Source organism: Primulina eburnea, unplaced genomic scaffold, assembly GCF_022965805.1.
Source record: "Primulina eburnea isolate SZY01 unplaced genomic scaffold, ASM2296580v1 ctg636_ERROPOS244172, whole genome shotgun sequence".
Taxonomy (NCBI): Eukaryota; Viridiplantae; Streptophyta; class Magnoliopsida; order Lamiales; family Gesneriaceae; genus Primulina; species Primulina eburnea.
In genome coordinates, this window is record NW_027331420.1 from 70,076 (window position 1) to 89,394 (window position 19,319).

The window sequence follows — 19,319 nt, forward strand, 5'->3', positions numbered from 1 at the left end:
ATGTGGATTCTAACTATGCAAATGATAGGGACAATAGAAAATCAACAACTTCTTATGTGTTTACATTGTGTGGTGCTTGTATTAGCTGGAAATCTCAATTACAACACATAGTTGCTCTTTCAACCACTGAATCTGAGTATGTTGCTGTCACTGAAGCTTTAAAAGAAGCTATTTGGTTGAAAGGTCTTATTTCTGAAATTGGTTTTCTTGAAGGTGAAGTTGTTGTATTTTCTGACAGTCAGTCTGGTATACAATTGTGTAAGAATCCTGTTTTTCATGATAGAACTAAACATATTGATGTTAGATTCCACTACATTCGTGATGTGGTTGCTAAAGGCATAGTCTATCTTGAAAAAATTCCTTCTCAATTCAATCCTGCTGATATGGGAACTAAGTGTTTGTTTGTTGAAAAACTCAGATCTTGTTTAAAAATTTTAAACTTTGATACTTCTGATTGATGTGTTCTGTTTCTATTCTGTAGTGTAGCTTACTTAGTGTTTGCTACATATTGGTACTTGTACTAACTTTGTGTTTTCTGCAAGTGGGGCGATGATGATGGCTGTAGGTGACTCTCCTGTCCAGTGAACCGGTGTTGGGCCGAAAGGTGGAGAAATGTTGGGTTTGGCCCAACTTTTCCAAGCCCATAACCCAAAACCCATTACTTTGTCTTGTCCTACTAGGTTATTTTGCCTTGTTATAAAATACCCATTTTGGTTCCCAGCAAAAAAAAACGAGAACGAGCGTGAGATTTCTGAAGAGGCAGTAACTTGACATGAGCGCCGTTCTCCTCATTCTTCTTCTAAGCGTAGTGTTCTTTGCTTTGTGCATGTGTGCTCTTCCCTTCTCTTATTCCTCTCTATTTCTCAAGTGATATACCAGAGAGTGGTGAGATTGGAAACTGTCCTCGGTTCTTTGTGCGAGACAGTGTCGTTCCTACTGTGTGTAGAGTGATCGGTGTTTTGATCGGGAAACCTTTGTGGTCTTCGCCTTGGTTCACTGTGTATTTGGAGAGGCCAAAATCAGTTCGTCTGAGCCCGGTTTTTATCCTAATACATTATTCTCTATTGTTTCTTGTTGTGGTTGAACAGTGGGATAACAGAAGATACGGCATCACCGGTGAGCACTCCTAACATTGGTATCGAAGCCAAGGTCACGAGTTCGATTCTCATTGATTGCAAGGAGTGCAATTATTGAGAGGGAGAGTGTTGGGTGCAATAATAGTCCCTACTTGGTAGAGCGATCGAACCGTGATGCTTGAGCTGCTGTGTGATTTAAAAGATTTGAGTTGCACCATTACTACTAGCTATAGCTTTTGGTAAAGCGGTAAGCACTCGGTCCTACAATGCTATCATCTCATATCGATGATCCACACCCTTGGGTCAGTCGGGAAGTCATCAATATCCTTCGGTTTTGATATTTTCTAAATATCACGCAAAATCTCCCAACATCAACGCATCTTCTGCTGGCAATACATAAATTTACAGAAAAAAAGTATACATAAAGATATTGAATGTTAAAACAAAAACCCTACGCCCATGGTATTTAAGTAAAAAAAAAAATTGAATTAGTTATGTCACGTAAAATGCATGTTAGCAAGTCTCAGCTGCTTGTCCACGGGCAAATAATCTTTCAACAATATACTCGTGCGATGCAGCAACCGCAATAAGACATCCGCAGTGTCATTCTCGCTCCTGTCCATCTGTAAATAATTGGCACTCTCTCTATGTGTGACGCAATCATGAATCCTCTCCGTTGATGTCCATATGTAAGAAGCTACAGATTCAGCAGCCATCTCCCAACCTGTTCCCGATAGGAGAGCGGAAAGGGTGATGGGCAGGTCACTCAGCACACTTACCTTATCAGCAACCAAAATGGGCATGTATTTGCAGCAGCTGCCACATAACAAGCCTAGAAACCGTAATGCCTGCATAAAAGGAAACCCACAAAGTGATCACTATAGTAAGCCACATTCTTTTCTGCGTTATATCGACCCAGCTCGTGGACTGCAAAGGGTTATTTTTGCCAAAGATCAGAGTTTTATGCTGAAACGGGTGCAATGGTCTTTTGAGTTTTCATATGCTAAGGCGTACAATGTGTCATTTCTACACGTTTTGAGTGCTAGACAGAAAGTACACTCCGGTTGTCTCCGGTTACACAGAATCAATTGAAGTACATCTAATCATTGTGCACAACCATCCAAAAAAACTAGCAAAACTAACTTGAACGAAAGGAGAGGAAATGGAATCATAAAAAATCCAAAGAGAAAACCAAGTAAAATTATAACCCTCCATTTTAGACATTAGGACACCTTCCGTCCCCCCATTGGAAAAATAAAAAATTATAGCTAGGACAACCAGAAATTTGTATAATACAATAAGCTCAACGTGGCAAACTCCAGGAAAGGAAGAGGAGAAAAGGTCGAGGAGCAACATTAAGGAAATCCTATGAAGGTTCCACGCTTCCAGTCGAAGTGCAAGTTCTCAACATGAACACACATTCGATGGACACATGCTACGTATGATTAAATGTGCATATGTTGATGTGGCACGCACAATGTAGTAGGTATAGAAATGAAAGCGTGTCAAATCAGATTTGGTAATTACTAAAATTATACTAGTCCTTAACAAGAATTTATTATTATTCACTCTGAAAGATATTCTTATATCTCCAATATATTACTTATAAAATAAGGTAATAATTGTATTCTGAATTAAAAGTTTTAGTTCATTTGTCATCTGTGTCTCTGGGATTTTGTTTTGTTGCATTCTTCAAACACTGTATTTTAACTATTATTCAAAATTCAACCAAAAATGAAAATGGAATACCATTTTCTTTAAAGCGACAATGTTTAACCTGATTGCAAAAGGCAATGGATTATTTGGTTCATACCGTGGAAGGGTGACTTGTCACACAGAGAATTTCAGCAGTATCAACTAGCCATTGTCTTCTAACATTTTCTTCTGTGTCTTGCAAAGTTACAGTGATTTCTACCAGAATATTCCAGATAACTGCAATTTCAAAACTTTTGTAAGTCTACTGGCGTGGATCCTAAGAATGTAGCATTATTTAATTTGATAATCAGCACACTAACCTTCTGAATCCGTGTCCAATATAATAGCTTTCCATTTTGCAAGCTCCAACAGAGGAACGGAACCAATTCGAACTAGCGCCGCTTTAGCTTGAATCTTTTTCAAAGTTTTCAAATCTCTGTTCTTTTCTTTGAAATTTGAATCCAAAACCTGTAGGAGAAAAATTATTTGACAGTTCCAAGCTATGCGGTTTTCCAATAACAAATAGAGCTGCAGAAGCTTAAAAATAACAAGGGAAACGGTACCATCAAAAGATTTGATAGCCAACTTTGCCGAGCCTTCCCCAGGCACCTAATTGCTTCGGCCCATTCCGCACTGGAATTACTATGATATAATCCAGTATCGGTCGAGTGAGACCACGGCAACATTTCAAATAGAACCTCCATACAATGCTCCAAAGTATATGCATAGTCATGAGCCTCTAAAGCAGATTTGTTTAAACAAAGATATAATCCCTTCCAGCATAAAACTCTTAACGAGACTTTCTGTGCTTGGTTGTATTGATCAGAAGACACAAACCACAGTATGAAGGCAGCTAGATCATCAAAGAGCTTTTCTAGTCTAGAAAAAGAGAATATCTTCAACAGGGCTCCCAGGTGCAAGAACACCAGTGACTGTAGATTTGACTCAAGTGTCTTCAGTCTTGGCAGATCAGATAGTTCATCGAGGAAGCCAAGGAGAGAATCAAATTGGTTTGCATGTGATAAAGAAAACAGGAAACATTCCTCCCTGAGTGTTCTCCTCGAGGCTAAATTTCTTGAAGGCACTTGGGCAACCTGATCACTATATTTCATGCATCGTCTGATGACTGCACCCCAATCCAATGATGGCAATCTTGGAGCATGTGAAAGACATCGCAAAGCACAAGCAACTGTGCTGATATTAGTTCTGGTACCAAGCTAAAAAACATTACAAACAAAGTGAAAGCTGATTAGAAATTAGTGTTTGTTGCCCCAACTTGTAAACCTATGAAATCACAATGACAGACATCACAAAGCACAAGCAATTGTGTTGATATTAATTCTGGTACCAAACTGTTATATATGTGTGTGTGTATCAAACCAAAATGATGGGAAATCAGTAATTTAGTCTTTATTTTTCGAAATTGTAAGCCTTTAGAACGAAAGCCAACCTCGGGATAATTCACATTTATCAGCCACAAAGACAGTTTCATGACCAAACTATCTTCAGCTAAGCCCTGAGGAATGGACTTGTGAACACCAGATTGGTTATGCACAGCAATCTCCTCATATGAGGTTTCTTCAGTAAAGACATAATGCCTGAGAAATGTGACTGTCCACGATGCATAATGCTGCAATCGAGGATCATCAGAATTCTGAGCCACAAGAAATATTTCTTGAATCAGTGTGAGCAATTCCTGCTCTAGAACCAGATTCGAAAGCAGCGGACCCAAGGCATAAGAAGATTCCTGCCAGGAAATATAACATCAACCCATTACAAACACAATAAAATTGTTTTGACTCCATTTCCACATATGCTTACAGATGCTATTTACTTTTAGAAATCAAAATAATAAACTTCCCAGATACTAAGATGTTTAATTGGCTATGGGTGATAATCACATTCAAAAACAGTATATTCCATCGCTCAAATTCATGCACCAGAAGCTTCTTTTGACATCCACTAGGAAAACCATTTAGCACAAGGGTATGTGCGTGGGCGAGGGCGTGGGCGCAAGTAAATCTTTTGTAGCCGGGAAATATTTAATTTTACCCAGGTTAAGTTGCAAATTTTTTTACCATATATTTTGAAAAGGAAGAGCATATAATGTCTCCTCTAAGAAATGATAAAAATAACATGAGTGACTTGAGTTGGCAACCTTTTGACTAAATGTGGCATGCAAGGAAGGTAAACGGTAATGTGGAATCAGTATTCCAACACCAGCCCCTAACGCGTTTACAACTCCAAGCATTCCTCCTAGATGAATAATTGGAGGGTGAGGACTGGAGTAAGTTCTCCTAAATAATGCCAGCAAACCTTTAACAGGCTCGACATCTAACGAGTGCACCCCCGCATTTAAAATGATAGAAAGAAGACTTCCAGCTCCTACACAAGATGCCATCAACAAGTATTGGTGGAAGGTATCAGATAATTCAACAGAGAGCAGTTCAGAGATTAGCTCCCTGAAGCCATTCACAATATGGACCAACTCAATGTGATCGATCAATTCAACCCTTTGGCAGAAAAGCACTATAGATGGAATCGCAAGACATGCTCCTACAGATGGCATTTGCCAACCTGTTTCACCTACAGCTGACTTAGAGAACAGGAAATTTGCACTAGGAATAATCCACGAAAAGATCAGATCTTTTAAATAACAAACTGCATCATGAGCGCCAGCCCTGTATAATGCACCAAAAGAATTCCCCAAACCAATGATAGGTCCGGCAATACCCCATATGTCCTCCAGATCCAGACTATCAGAATCCTCTCTCAGAAACTCAACAGTACCAGGTCGGGTGGAATCATCTGTTCCAAGAGGAAAATATGAAGCTAGCTTTTCAATAATATGAGCTGAAGATCTAGTAAACTGGCATATCATCTGGACTAAGCTTCTAAGGATTTTCCTCAACAAATCAGTTTCCTGCTTATTGAATGTGTTCGTTTCGTGTAGAGTATTAGATTCAGAATTGACTCTAGTCAGTAGATCTTGACACGAGAAACCCAATCCCGTTCCACAAGCTCCTTTTACAAGGGTGCTCTTGCTAACAGATGCCACCTGTAAAATAACAAACCAAAGCTAACTGTGTCACATCCAAGTTAACCCAGCTAAATAGAGATATAGTTCCAATTTCAAAGAATAACAGGATCACCATCCAAATAAATTGACATCGAAATTGCGGTAACCATACATGATTCATGCATCTAACATGTAAAAAATAGATTAGAGGGTTCAGAAAGGAGATTCAGTGATTCTGCCAAAAAAAGGAACCCAATGAAGAGAATTTTCAACGACTTTTCTGATTGGAACGAGTGACACGATTTCAATTAAAAATTTTATATGCATAATGAATAATGCACCACAACATATAATATATTAAGCAACAGGAATGTTGCAAAATCATAAATGGTGAAGCACAAAAATCCAATTTTCTAAGTCGGACCATTCTCAGTCACAGCTAAGCCTCAATGGTTTCTTACTGCAAATAATACAAACTATTAAGCTCCAAACCTCAATGAGTGCATTGATAATTTCAAACTTTTGCTTGTGATCAGTCACATGCAGGCAACATGATATCAACCCAAGAGAAATTGCCGCCGACCACTGGCGATGTTCATGCTCATACTGAGATAGCCAATTGAGCAAGAACTTTGAAGCTGCTAACTTGATGGTGTGTGCAGAAGGTGGTAGTACCTACATCAGAAAATAGCAGTCAGGGATCCACATGATATGTGACAAAGCATGTATCTTAAAGCACAACATAATAGACTTAATTTAAATCAACTTGTGATGTCATTATAATTCTTGGATATACCCATCATATGATTTAGATCTCACCCAAAGTTCCTTGCATAGCTCGTAAGTTCTGTAAAGATATAAAATTAATCCTCCCCACAAACTTACCTTGAGCACTCTGAATTTGTATAGGAGCTAGAACAGCCATTGGGTTCATTTATACTTATTTGCAGTTGACTCAATTCCTAATTTCGTTTAACACTGAAACTCTTCTAATCATTTTACTATAATGAATTCCATCTACAATCTACATTAGAAAAATAAGTTCCTGTTTCATGAAATTATTTTAGATGAGCAAAGCAGGACAGAGAATCCGTGACTGGTTCTTAGAATCATGAAAAGCATCGATGTTTCTGACCGTGGGCAAGGAACGGTCAGAAACATGATAAGAATGATCCATGTGGTGAAAAGAAACAGATGATTATATGGTATAGATGATCGAATTTCTAAGTTAATCACCAGACAAAAAGCTCCCAGTGCAAGAGCCATATTCTCAGCGGATTGAGGGTTTGCTGGTTCAGCTAACCTTGTTATAACCTGCATGATTATGATTAAAAAATTCAAATTGAAAATTTTTCAGAAAGCCATGAATTAAAGCAAACGACACCATAAAAGGACAAAAAGTATATTAAACCTTCAAAATATAATCACCAGCCTTCAAAGTTTTATCTGGCACTGTATGCGCCTTTGCCTCAAGTACCATGATGCCAGACCTAATCCATCTCAACATAAAAGGTTTCCAAGATTGCAAAGAGAAAAGAGCAAGCAAGATATTCCTCGAAAGCTGAAGAGAAGCAGCTATTTCCATGGTTGCATCCTCATATACAGCATGCACATCCTGTTGTCCCAGTGCACTGGTGCTCAAAGGCCAGTAAATTCAAAAATAATGTAAACATGACACAACAAACTTGTTTTCTTACTTTTTGGTGAGTCCTATCTTTGGGAGTAGGGATGACAAGTAAAGCTGCACCAGGCAATTCTTTAGCCCTGTGGTTACTACCTGTAATAGAAATAATGATGGTAGCAAGAATGTACATATTTGAATCCAAACATATATTTCAGAATTAAAAATTTCAGTCATAATTACTTGAACATTGAAACTCAATGTGTGAAACATCATTGTCAAAAAATTAGAATTTTAAATTGATTGAGAAGAATGGACTAGAAAGCAACTCGATTCTTTAGAAAAGTTGATAGAAATAGCATCGCGTGAATACACTAACCGGTAGGTTCTTAGGTGTTTGAATGTGTCAATGCATCAGGCAATGATCAAAGATGGATAATAACATCATTCCACCAAACATTGAGATAATATAATTTACAGAACCAATTGGTTCGTACCTGAAGGAAATATCACGTCAGGGACAACATCTAACAGCTTAACGATTTTGTTTCCAGAGACCTTTCTCTGCTTTACAAATCTTTGTCTTGTGCTGCAAAAATATAAAAAATATAGATGTGAGAATTTTATAATTTCTATCAAAAAAGTTAGATAGCAAAAATGGTATCATCTAACATGTGCTCATGATTTATAATTTTGACTTCAAATTCTTCCACTGCTTTCAGTAATTCAGGGTTGGCCTGAGAAATGAGCAATTCCATATTCCTGCTGCTGAAATCTGGTATGCTATTCTGAATATGCACCCCCTGGTTAAAAGGGGCATGTTAAGAGCCAAAAATTTTAAAATATTGAAAAGCAAGGACAAGTATATAAAACCCTGACATCCACTTAAATTATAACGATAAGTTCTATAAGAACTGTAAATGCCCTAGTGCCATCATTTTGCTTCCAGATTCAGTAACAATATATTATGCCAAACAACGTAATAATAATATAGTACAAACAACTAACCGATCCATTGACACATTCAAAAAACCCAAAGCCTACCTCATACTGCAATAAAGCAGCAAAGGCAGCTTCTTGAGCAAAAGTCCACAAAGAACTTTGACTAACTTCTCTATAGGTTACAATATTCCACAATATGTTCACGACACTTGTAGCAGCTCCAGGATATGCATCAGCATCCAGTGACCCCCACTTCAGAAGCAGAGAAAGGCTAGAGAGTGAAAAAAGTATTGGAACATTAGAAGTAACTTCTCATGGTATCTGAAGAGAACTTTATCAGGAATAAATCCTACATCAGGCTAACAGCAGAAGAAACTGAAAATTTCTCAAGATATATGAACACACCTAAAGGGCAACTGAAAAAATATCCATATTATTGCACTTCTCCAAGAATATCCAGAATGAGAGACATTTTGAAGACAGCACTAAAATAAGTAAATAATGCCCACGAAATATGAAGGAAGATACGAGTCAAACACAACAAAGAGTACATCAGTACGGTAAATTGATAACTGACAGGCCTCAATAAAAAAACTTAATGTAACTCGTAGAAGTCTATTAGCATAATTATTTCGGGTCAGTTACACATGTCTTATCCATGTAGTTACACATGTCTTATGACTTATTCATGTTTGTAATTACATCAAAAGATCTGAGCCCTAAATTATTATAATCATTCACAATAATTTGTATTCCTCAAATCCGTTGTCTAAACTCATGTAATGAAAAAACACAAAAAAGAGATGCATGCAAGAACAAATGGCTTGAAGAATTAAGGTCATTAAAACCTTCTTCAAGATAAACATCTGAGCTTATAGTTATGTAATATTTCTCTACATTGTGCTAAACAAATTGTAAAAAGAGACATTATGTCTAAAATCAGGCCTGATGGCATATTCAAACCTCATTTTATTTAAAAAAAAAACCTTTAAAAAACAAAGGGAAAGAAGGAAATAAATTGAGGAGAAGAGTTCAACCAATGGAGGAGCTAACTGCCCACACTTGGCCCAAAAAAATGTGTATCAAAATTTTTAGACCCAAAAATTTTACTGATGTTATATGTCTAGCTTCCCGTACTAAACCCAGAAATAACAATTTTTTTCTTAATAATTTATAGACCCAAATTTTATATTCAAATTTTAAAATATTTACCTACTATACTAACCAGATAGACTGTTAACCTTCTACACAGTGTTTTCTCTTCATGAGTCATGAATTTCATACGTTTTGATTAACAGTCGTTCCAATTCATATTAATCATCTTCCATATTCTCTACAAAATCCAGAATTTCATCAAAATTTAGGTTCGATTTTTCCTTCAATGTTCTTCAATCGTTCAATTGTTTTTAAAGAATGTGTCTTTTTTGCGATCGATAATGAATTCATGCATATTTTTTAACTGTAGGGTTTATATTTTCTATCAGATTTTGTTTTGATTGTGGGTTTTGTACACGTTCTTCGTCATTTTTCCAACGTTTCCCATCAACTAACAGGTGTTTCTGCCTGTGTATAGCTTGTGTTCGAACCTTATGACATGTTATTTAAGGCTGTCAATTAACCGATGTCCTTTTTCTTGCTTTATTAATTACTGTATATTGTTGCCTACATTGAACTACAATCTTGGCTCCGCCCATGAGTTCAACTCATACTTTTTCAAACGGAGTCCTAAACATATGCTCAAAAGATAAATCCAAAGGCCAACAGTTGCTTTTGAATGGATTTAAATCTTAAAGTTCAACATAATGCAACTAGAAAAAGAACGTGCCGGAGTGATTATTTACCCATGAGCAACAAGAGCATTCCCCAAGTAGTTCCGTGCGTGCACTTCAATCACATCCCAGGCTGTGTAAAAATCTGAGCAAACAGCAACACAAGATCATAAATTTTTAAATTGTAATTGTATCAAGAAAAAGCAAAGCAAGTATGCACTGGAATCATATCTCAGGGCTACATTCCAGTCATGACAAAAGGAATCCACCAGAATATTACGAGTAGAATGCTGACATGACTGAAGGAACATTCGTTAAAATTAGAGTGCATATCCAAGTGTGAGTAACATCAGTGTGCACAGCCAATTGTAATTTAGTTTTAGGGTGCTAGCTCGTTGAAAAGTGAATATTAGAGTTTTTCAGCTCTCAAACAGTCCCTTTGGTTGGTTCATCATCGAAATCACGGAACAAGGGTAACAGGAAAACCAGCTCTGAGAATAGCTCAGTACTGACCATTATAATATATACTGCTCGGTCTGCAATGGAAGGACTGTTACTGAAGGAGTGACAGGATTTGGAAAAATAACAAGGAACTGGCTGATTGTTGTCCAATAAAGATGTAATTGGAGGTTCCCTTCAATCGTTAAACCACAACATTTTGTGGAGATGGACCAGAGGTAGGATAACAATCTTAGCACAATATAACATTACAAAGCAATCATAGAAGTCCGAGACAAGAGCACCACTATAAATGTCTCCCTAGGTGCATAAAAGAAAGAATTAACGCAATCATTTCAAAAAAAAGTAATTCAGCAAATTTTTCACAATGCGAGCAATCATTTACCAAACAGCAGAACAAGGAAAGAAGAGACTATAAGCAAACACTACTCATACCATAACACGAGGATATAATTTCAAGTGACTGGACAGCATTTCAAACATTTTTTTCTTGGTAAAGGACTGAAAGCATAAAAGATAGATATACCGATGGCATCTGCTTCACAAAGGCAAGCAAGGCTTTGGAATCCAAGAGACCGAACTAAATGATCGTGGTTTTCAATGCAAGCCTGGTGATTCAACTAGACAAATTAGAGCAATTCACACGGCACATATACAAAAGCCAAGACAAAAGCAAGACATCACACCTCGATAGACAATATAAGGTCCACACCTCGATCAGGGTTTTGTTTGCAGACATCTAGAATAGAAACGGCGATGCTGATGCAGATACTTCTTTCAGATGCAAACAGCTTTAATCCATTTTGATGCAACGATCCCTAAATTTCGTGAGAATATCAAAGAAATGGAACATTTACTTGTCCAAAAGGAAGATAATAAAACATAATGGTAGAGTATTACTGCAATACAATCATAAAAGTAAATTAAAACACAAACCACTCAAACCTCATCTTTTATTGATTCAATTTTTTTCTTTTTATTGTTAGCATTCGTGGTAGCAGTAGCACAATAAATTTAGTGAAAAATAGTTGGTGGATAACAATTTGTCCACCATCCAATCTTCGTAATCTTTATGTGTTCAACCTCACATCTAATTTGAAACCGTAAACATGTGTAGAGATAAAATTTTACAAGTCTGTGGGTATTAAAGAAGAAAACCATGCCACATAATCGAGTTTCTATGGTTTTAGTTTTAAAAAACAAAGATGATAAACATGAATCGCAATCTTCTGACAAGAAATTGGATAATTTTTTTAAAAAAGGCCATGTACTCAACAATTTGTTTCCCTGTTTCCTATTTCAACTTGCTTATTTTTAAAGTTATTTTATTAGGTACAGCAACAACTGTGAAAATAGTACTTGATTCAAGACAACCATCACTGCAATTAAGAAAAAAAATTAATACAATAGACACAATTATGCATGATTTTAACAAGTTCATGCTAACCATCCTAGTCCTCCCTTTCCTTACACTATCCAAATTAAAACTAACTATTAGCACAATCAAGACGAACAACATGATATTAATACTTGCAGAACTGCACAAGTGCAGATGCTGAATGGCACACGCATGATGCATAAATATTAGTATTGAAAGAATAAGTGAGCACAAAAATTAATATATAGCTTTAATCATGAAACTAAAGCAAACAAATCACAAGTCCTCAAGCTCCAGCCTTAAACATGAGATATCACAAGCATAACTGTTGTCTATTGTTTCAGCTTTAAACCAATTCATTGTTTTATGTTCTAAGAATATTTCATGAGTTAAAAGAACTACAATTTGATTTCATAATTTTTTTGTCCCTTTCTTGAAAGGTATAAATAAGTGTTGGGCAAGGTACAAAGATGTGGCATCCAAAAAACTTTGACAACAGGGAACTTTTTCTGAAGAATTGGTACAAAATTGGTGAAAGTAGAGAACCCCCTGATATGCTGTTAACTCTAGCAAAAGATGATAGAACAATGACTACAGAAATCTGGAAGAAAGTCAGTAAAATCTAAGGAATCAAAAGGTAATCAATTAGAAATCACTATCAACTTTATACAGATGAATTCTAGTTTAATGACATCAATAAAAAAAGATTCCTGATAAAACTAAATTAGAAAAATAGAATCTTACATGCAAAGTTCCAAAGACACGATCATTTATCGCCCATGTCTTACAAATCATGCGTATTGCAGTAGCTTTTATTACACTGGAAACAAATACAAAATAAAAACCAATCATTAGCAAAACACATAATAAGAGAGGGAAGAGAACCTTCTGTCACAAAATGGTGTAACATTTCTGTTTCAAATTCTAATTGAGTGGCACGTCGAATTTAATTATGGTCCACTAACAGCAATTTGAAAATGCCATTCAAATGCTATTGAAAAATCATGTAAAATACCTACAACAATAATGAAAATCGTCGCAATTCACCCCAAGTAATAATGAAAATAAATTTTAAGATAAATTTTAAATAGAAACTATTGAGGAAAATTCATACATTCAACATCATCAAAAAATGAATTCATGAGTATGAATAACTTTTAAATCTATCACTAAAAAAACACGGTTTATTTTTTAAATTATAGTAAAAAAAAATTATTTGTTAATGATAATTTTAAAAATATTAAATATAACAATATTAATAAAATTAACAATAACGATAAAAATTTGAAACAGGAAATGTTACACCATTCTGTAACAGAGTGGTTTTTCATACTCAACTTTTTACCTCTGCACGACGAAGATTTTTTTGGAAAAAAATTGAACTCCCAAATAATATGAAGGAAATAAATTTAGCCAGGGTTTGGAAATTTAAGAAAATCCATAATCTAAGCATGAAGAATATGAAAAAAAATTCACTTGAGGATCAAGATATTATCTAAATCAGTCAGCGGTTCCAAAATTAAATTTGGTATCCTACTAGGTTCAGGCTTGAAGTCTACACAAAGCAATACAAGGCCACCTACTAAGTATGATTTCTACAGCAGGTGTTGTTCAGGACCCCTAGCTGTCCTGGATTATGGTTCACAGCACAAGAATTGCTCAGTTGTGATGATACCATGTGTTTTTTGACTAAATATTTCTCTTTAGTTATGTTTACCGGTAACAAAGTAATTTCACCTTAAAGTTCATCTATAAAATTGGATAAATAATGCTTCGACGCATTTTGTTGAGCTATTAAGGACGGAACTGTGCATGCTTGTCAGCTCAAACCTTGAAAAGACATACACTAGTTGAATATTGTCTTTCAGAGGATAACCACGCATTTATACACAACCACTTCAAAAATAAGAATAGTTACTGGATACATACGGATTCACATTGTTGTTAAGCATTGGCAGAAGAATCTGAACTACCAGAGGTGTCATTGCGGAATGTAAAGCAAGTGACGGAAGCAAACCTAAGAGTTTTAACTGTAGAAGCGATAAAAAAATAAAATTACTAGCAGTTTGATATCCACAGATAATCACTTCTTTTCTTACAAAAACACATCCATGCATACAATCATAAATAAAGAACATGGTTCATGAGTTTCAAGTCCTGGCTCACCAGCATGTCATGAGCATCATTGTCTTTATCTTTACTAGAAAATATATGAGTGTAGAATAGAATGGCTAGCAACAACGGAACACCGAGCTTAGGTTCCAGACTACTTCCAATAGCCAAGAGATCAATGACAGAGTCTCCCCGTTGATGCAAGAGAAAGACACTTGCAATAGCACAGAGTACCAAAGGCATTTCTGACAGACAAAAAGGATAGAAGGCATCATGTAGAATGGATTGATTCAAAAGCACTTCAACACGAAAGATACTCTAAGATATGTTAGGACTGAGACATATATTGACAAAGCATGAAAATGGTTTAACCTGTCAAAAAGCTTCCCCCAGAGTGTGTGATTGTCGCACTCTGCTTGCGCTTTTCAATAATTCCTACAGAATACTCTCTTACAGAGGAACTCCAAGTTTTTAATCTATTTTGCTCTTCATTGGTGTACGCTTTCCTATTAGAAAATAAATTGATATAAACCAAACCAAGCGACAATGATTTATCCTGCAACAGAAGAATTTTGCATAAATAGATCGAGAAAACAAGCCAAATAAAACCATGTTTATCTTTTAGTCTTTTACAAATAATTAAAAAATTTCATAGAAACATGCCACACGAGCACACTTCTACAAAAGGTGAGGTTCATAATTATTTGATTAATAATAAAATAGGAAAATGTAATCTATTAGCAGAAAGCAAACTTGTTTTCTAACTCGATCAACGGCAAGGTTATAAATCAGTAAGCCAAGTAGAAATAATGACGACAAATATTTTTACCAAGGTGATTAAGCAATACCTCAAACCACATATTCCTTAGAAACCTAAACATAAGGTGTCCGGGAGTTGTGATAGACTGCTGTTTCCATTGTCCAGACGGCTTTTTCTTTGGTGCAATCAGTAAAGCAGTAGCAGCCTTCCCCAGGATAGAGAGTATATCACTGGCTATTTGTTTAATACACCTAGACGGAGAGGAAACAAATGCAAGGACAGGAAAAATGAACAAAATTTCTTCAGTCAACTCACTTGTAACGGCATTCATGTCATATTCTGCAAAACCATGCGAAAGTTCATAACATAAATGTAGCAAAGCGATCATTTATAGAAGCATTCCATAGAAAATTTTAAATACACCAAATGGCACATGCTAGGTGACTGAGGATTAGTGATGCAGTGCAAGATGCCTTTTAACACATTGAGATCGCCCCAAGTCCAAATAACGCAACTCAAATGAGCAGATTTTGGACGATGTCGGATTTGGAAAATAAATAGGCTACTTTGATTTTAAACAGACCAACAAACAAGACTCGTGACTTTGTCATGAGCCCGACAAGATTCTGGGCAAATTCTTTCATTTAGACTTTCAAATTCGCATTTTCTCCGTTTTTGGTAAGTTTCTGTTTTGTCAATAAATTGATCTTGGAAGACCGAAATTTGATTCCAATTTGATTTCCTTGTTCCTTAGGCAAGATAATTTCTTTAATTACGTTAGTTACATCATTCCTATTTTTCGAAATATTTCCCGATTCTGGTAATTGTGAATTTGTTCTACATAAATGGGCTTTTGAGGTAAAGACAACGTTTCAAGTGATTAAAATTAAATTGAGTGTTTTTTTTCGATTTTTTCCAGATTTTCCTAGCATTCTCTGTGAATCAACATGTTAATTCTTTTTATTATCCACTTCCACTACATCAATTAGTCAAACCGATAGACTGAGATAATTGCAAATTAATTAGCATCAAATAAGTGATGGATGAAATTGTATCCAACTACGTGGAACCTTGTGATTATCAAATTCACTTTTGGTTTAATCTTAAATGGTTTTGAGTTTTGACGGACTAATTCTTCACCCCACAGATATGGATCACAAAAATGAAAACAACCAAAGCATAATATTGGAGCAGAAAACATTACCCCTTTCATTTTTCCATCTCAACAGAAACAAAACCAATTGCAGTACAGGATATTGTTCGTGTTCAAGCTCCGACTGCACGAGAATTGAGAACAAGGATAACATCACTGACGAAAATTCAGCCATATAATTAAGGTTAAGCTCTTTTTGAACACCCAATAAGCGCCTTGATGCATCTAAATTTTTTTCAACCCCACCCGAACACTTGCGAAAATCTGTATGCAGCAATAAAATTGCTTCCACCAATGCCAGACCACATAATTGAGCCTCACGAACTAGCTGATAACATTGAGAAACCAGTAAAAAAATTATCTAGAAAAATATGAACATAATCAGCATAAAACAAAATAATGACAGGCTGAAACCGTGTGCAAGAGAAGTGTGAGATTTGTTAATGGCATAATCAACGTACAGATCTCATTCCAACTAACTGCCTCAGCACCACCAGATATGCATCAACCAAGCATTCAACAACATAAGAAATATTCGCAACCTCCTGCAAGAAAGGACAGGGTAGTACGGCGAAACTTAAGACAAACTGTAATCAAATAATTCCCGAGAGATAAATGTACTTTATGGCACATTTCAAATGTAAATCGGGTACAAAAAACATCATTTTGAATAAAATTTATAACTTACTTCCGCGTTCTTACAGGAGAAATATTTGAGACGCTCCGATAACAGGTTGACGATGGGAATTGCCTCTTCAGGAAATGAGCAACAGAAAGCCAGTATCGTGGAAAATAAGTTCCTCACAAATGCCGAACTATGCCCCATAACCGGAACTTTAACAACCAAATAATTCAAGAAAGGGCCCAAGAATTCACAAACTGCCTCCATTCCCAGATGCTTACACTTCAGTATAAATAAAACTACCTGTTTCACTAGTTCGCACTGAACCTCGTTTCCACATGAAAGAATCTGCAGAATCCAAAGCATTTGTGCGTTACATGGCACAAACAAGCAAATATATAAAACTTCACGATGCCTTTTCTTGAATGATAAAGAACAGACCGAATAAAAAAATATGATATAATGTCAATCTAAACTAAAAATGTCTAAAGTAAGAAAAAATAAATATTAGATAAAACCACCTTAACGAAGGGATGAATTTCCGACGAATGAAATTTGAAAGAAGACGGTTTCTCTTGGAATCCAAACCTTGCAAGAAATCCAATCGCCTTAATGAAAACACAGCGAAATTGGGGACTCGATGAAGCTTCGAGTGCAGAATGGATTTCCAATAAGGCGTTGGAGATATCAAATTTCGAGTCTTGGACCAATCGACAGAGTTCCCGCGTCGATTGCTCAACGACAGCCGGGGAGGCGGAATGGAGGCAGTGGTTGATGGCATTGACGCCGGCTGCGGATGAAGGCGCGGAGCGAATCTTCTCGAAGATTGAGATAACTGCGAGTCGCTGAAGCGAGGGTTGAGGGATTCGGGTTTTCTCCAACAGTGGAGCGTAAGACTCCATCGTTGTGACTGATTCAGAGGGGGAGACACCAGGTCAGAAATAGTCAACGCTTAAATAAATTCTCTTCAGACAGCTAGCTCTTTCAACAGACTTACAATTAAATTTAAGATTCTATCTGTTTTTAAGAAATAAAAACTTAAATTTACAAAAAATTAAAAACCATATTTCTCCCTATTTGAAATTGATTCGTTTCTGTATTTTTTATTAAGTTTTTTAAAATTTAAAAATGGAATTTAAAATTTTTACTTTTTATTTTTAAATAATTTTTACAGTCTCTTTGTCAAAAATCAAAATTGAATTTGTCACTTTGAATTTTAAAAAATTAAAAATCATACAAATTATAAAATAAGAGGTGTAGTACAAATTTGAAGTTTAGGTTAAGAATTATAAATATTTTTAAAAATATGCAAAGCATGGTAATATGAAAATAAGAAAGAAAACTAAAAAATTAGACGCCTAAGTTTGACATTTCAGAATTTCGGTAATTTATGTTATTAAATTTCTAAAACGTTATCTTTATTATTTTTAAAATTTTAGTTATTTTTCTATCGAATATTTTATCTGCTATCTTTATCTATTTTTTTACAAACTAACAAATTTTTAATCTGCTATGTTTGTTATTTTTGTAAATATCAAATATTTCATCTGTTATGGTTTGTTATTTTTGCAATTTTAAGCCTTGCTTCATATAATTATTATCGTAATTTTTTTGTAATTTTTTCAATTTTAAGCAATGTATCATATAACAAGGTCATATTTTTCACAATATCTGGTCCGTTATGTTTTGTTATATTTATAATTTTAATTTTTTTATGTTCGATTTTAGTCATTGTTTGTTTATTTTTGCAATTTTAATACTTTTTAATTTACTTGTATTTTTTTGCCATTTTAGTCATTGTTTACCATTTTAATCATTGTTCAAGGCTACTCCCAAAATTTCTGTAATTGCAGTTTTAATTATTGTTTGATGTAAATTGATTATATGATATTTTTGTAATTTTTCGATGCAACTGGTATGATATTTATGTGATTTTAGTCATTTTTATATGTATATAATATGATTTTTTTTTATTTTAGTCATTACTTACTATTTTAATCATTATTACATGTTACTCCCAAAATTTTTGTAATTGCAATTTTACCGGAAATATATTTCGTGTAACTTGGCAAGAAAATTTTGAATTATATATCTCCGATATTTAATTTCAATCAAAAAAAATTGAGGGATCTTTTTTACGAAAGAGCTCACGGGGAGTTCGAACTATCATTTGGTTCCCAAACTCTCGACGGTTCCAAACAAGGTAATTCATGGAGACCTAAGACCGGACCCAATATCTGTCCAGTTGGTACTGATATGATATTTTTGCAATTTTTGTATTTTTTTTATGTACATCAGTACATGATATGATATTTTTATAATATTAGTCATTGTTTGATGATGTAAACTTATTACATGATATTATTTTTTTTAATTTTAGTTATGTAACGTATGTGATACCTATTTTAATCATCGTGGTTGACGTGACAGTTATACAACAACGTTATATTTTTATTCAATATTAAAAAAAAATGACAAAGAACTCAGATATATATATATATATATATATATATATATATATATATATATATCTGAGTTCTTTGTCATTTTTTTTTAATATTGAAAATATATATATATATATATATATATATATATGCGTGTAATTGAGTTTCTGGTGGGCTAGGGAAATGCTCTTCAGATCTAAAGAAACGGGCTCAACTTTAATTGAAATTGGACATTGTCAACTGGAATCAGCAGTCTGTGTTTGGGTCAT

At 35.0% G+C, this 19,319-nt stretch overlaps 1 protein-coding gene across 1 annotated transcript; it reads right to left on the reverse strand.

The window, feature by feature from the left end:
* Positions 1-1,407: 1,407 nt before the first annotated feature.
* Positions 1,408-17,577, reverse strand: LOC140821615 (protein RST1-like). The gene is made up of 25 exons (XM_073182150.1): positions 17,128-17,577; positions 16,673-16,954; positions 16,446-16,529; positions 16,036-16,312; positions 14,920-15,170; positions 14,444-14,627; positions 14,126-14,316; positions 13,889-13,989; positions 12,704-12,779; positions 11,268-11,399; positions 11,108-11,189; positions 10,195-10,267; positions 8,456-8,624; positions 8,084-8,214; positions 7,909-8,000; positions 7,488-7,567; positions 7,202-7,405; positions 7,027-7,104; positions 6,283-6,465; positions 4,930-5,829; positions 4,222-4,518; positions 3,335-3,988; positions 3,092-3,239; positions 2,890-3,008; positions 1,408-1,924 (listed from the first exon to the last, which is right to left on the reverse strand). Exons 1-25 carry the CDS (start codon positions 17,506-17,508, stop codon positions 1,574-1,576), a joined length of 5,520 nt encoding a protein of 1,839 aa, XP_073038251.1. The 5' UTR covers positions 17,509-17,577; the 3' UTR covers positions 1,408-1,573.
* Positions 17,578-19,319: the final 1,742 nt, after the last annotated feature.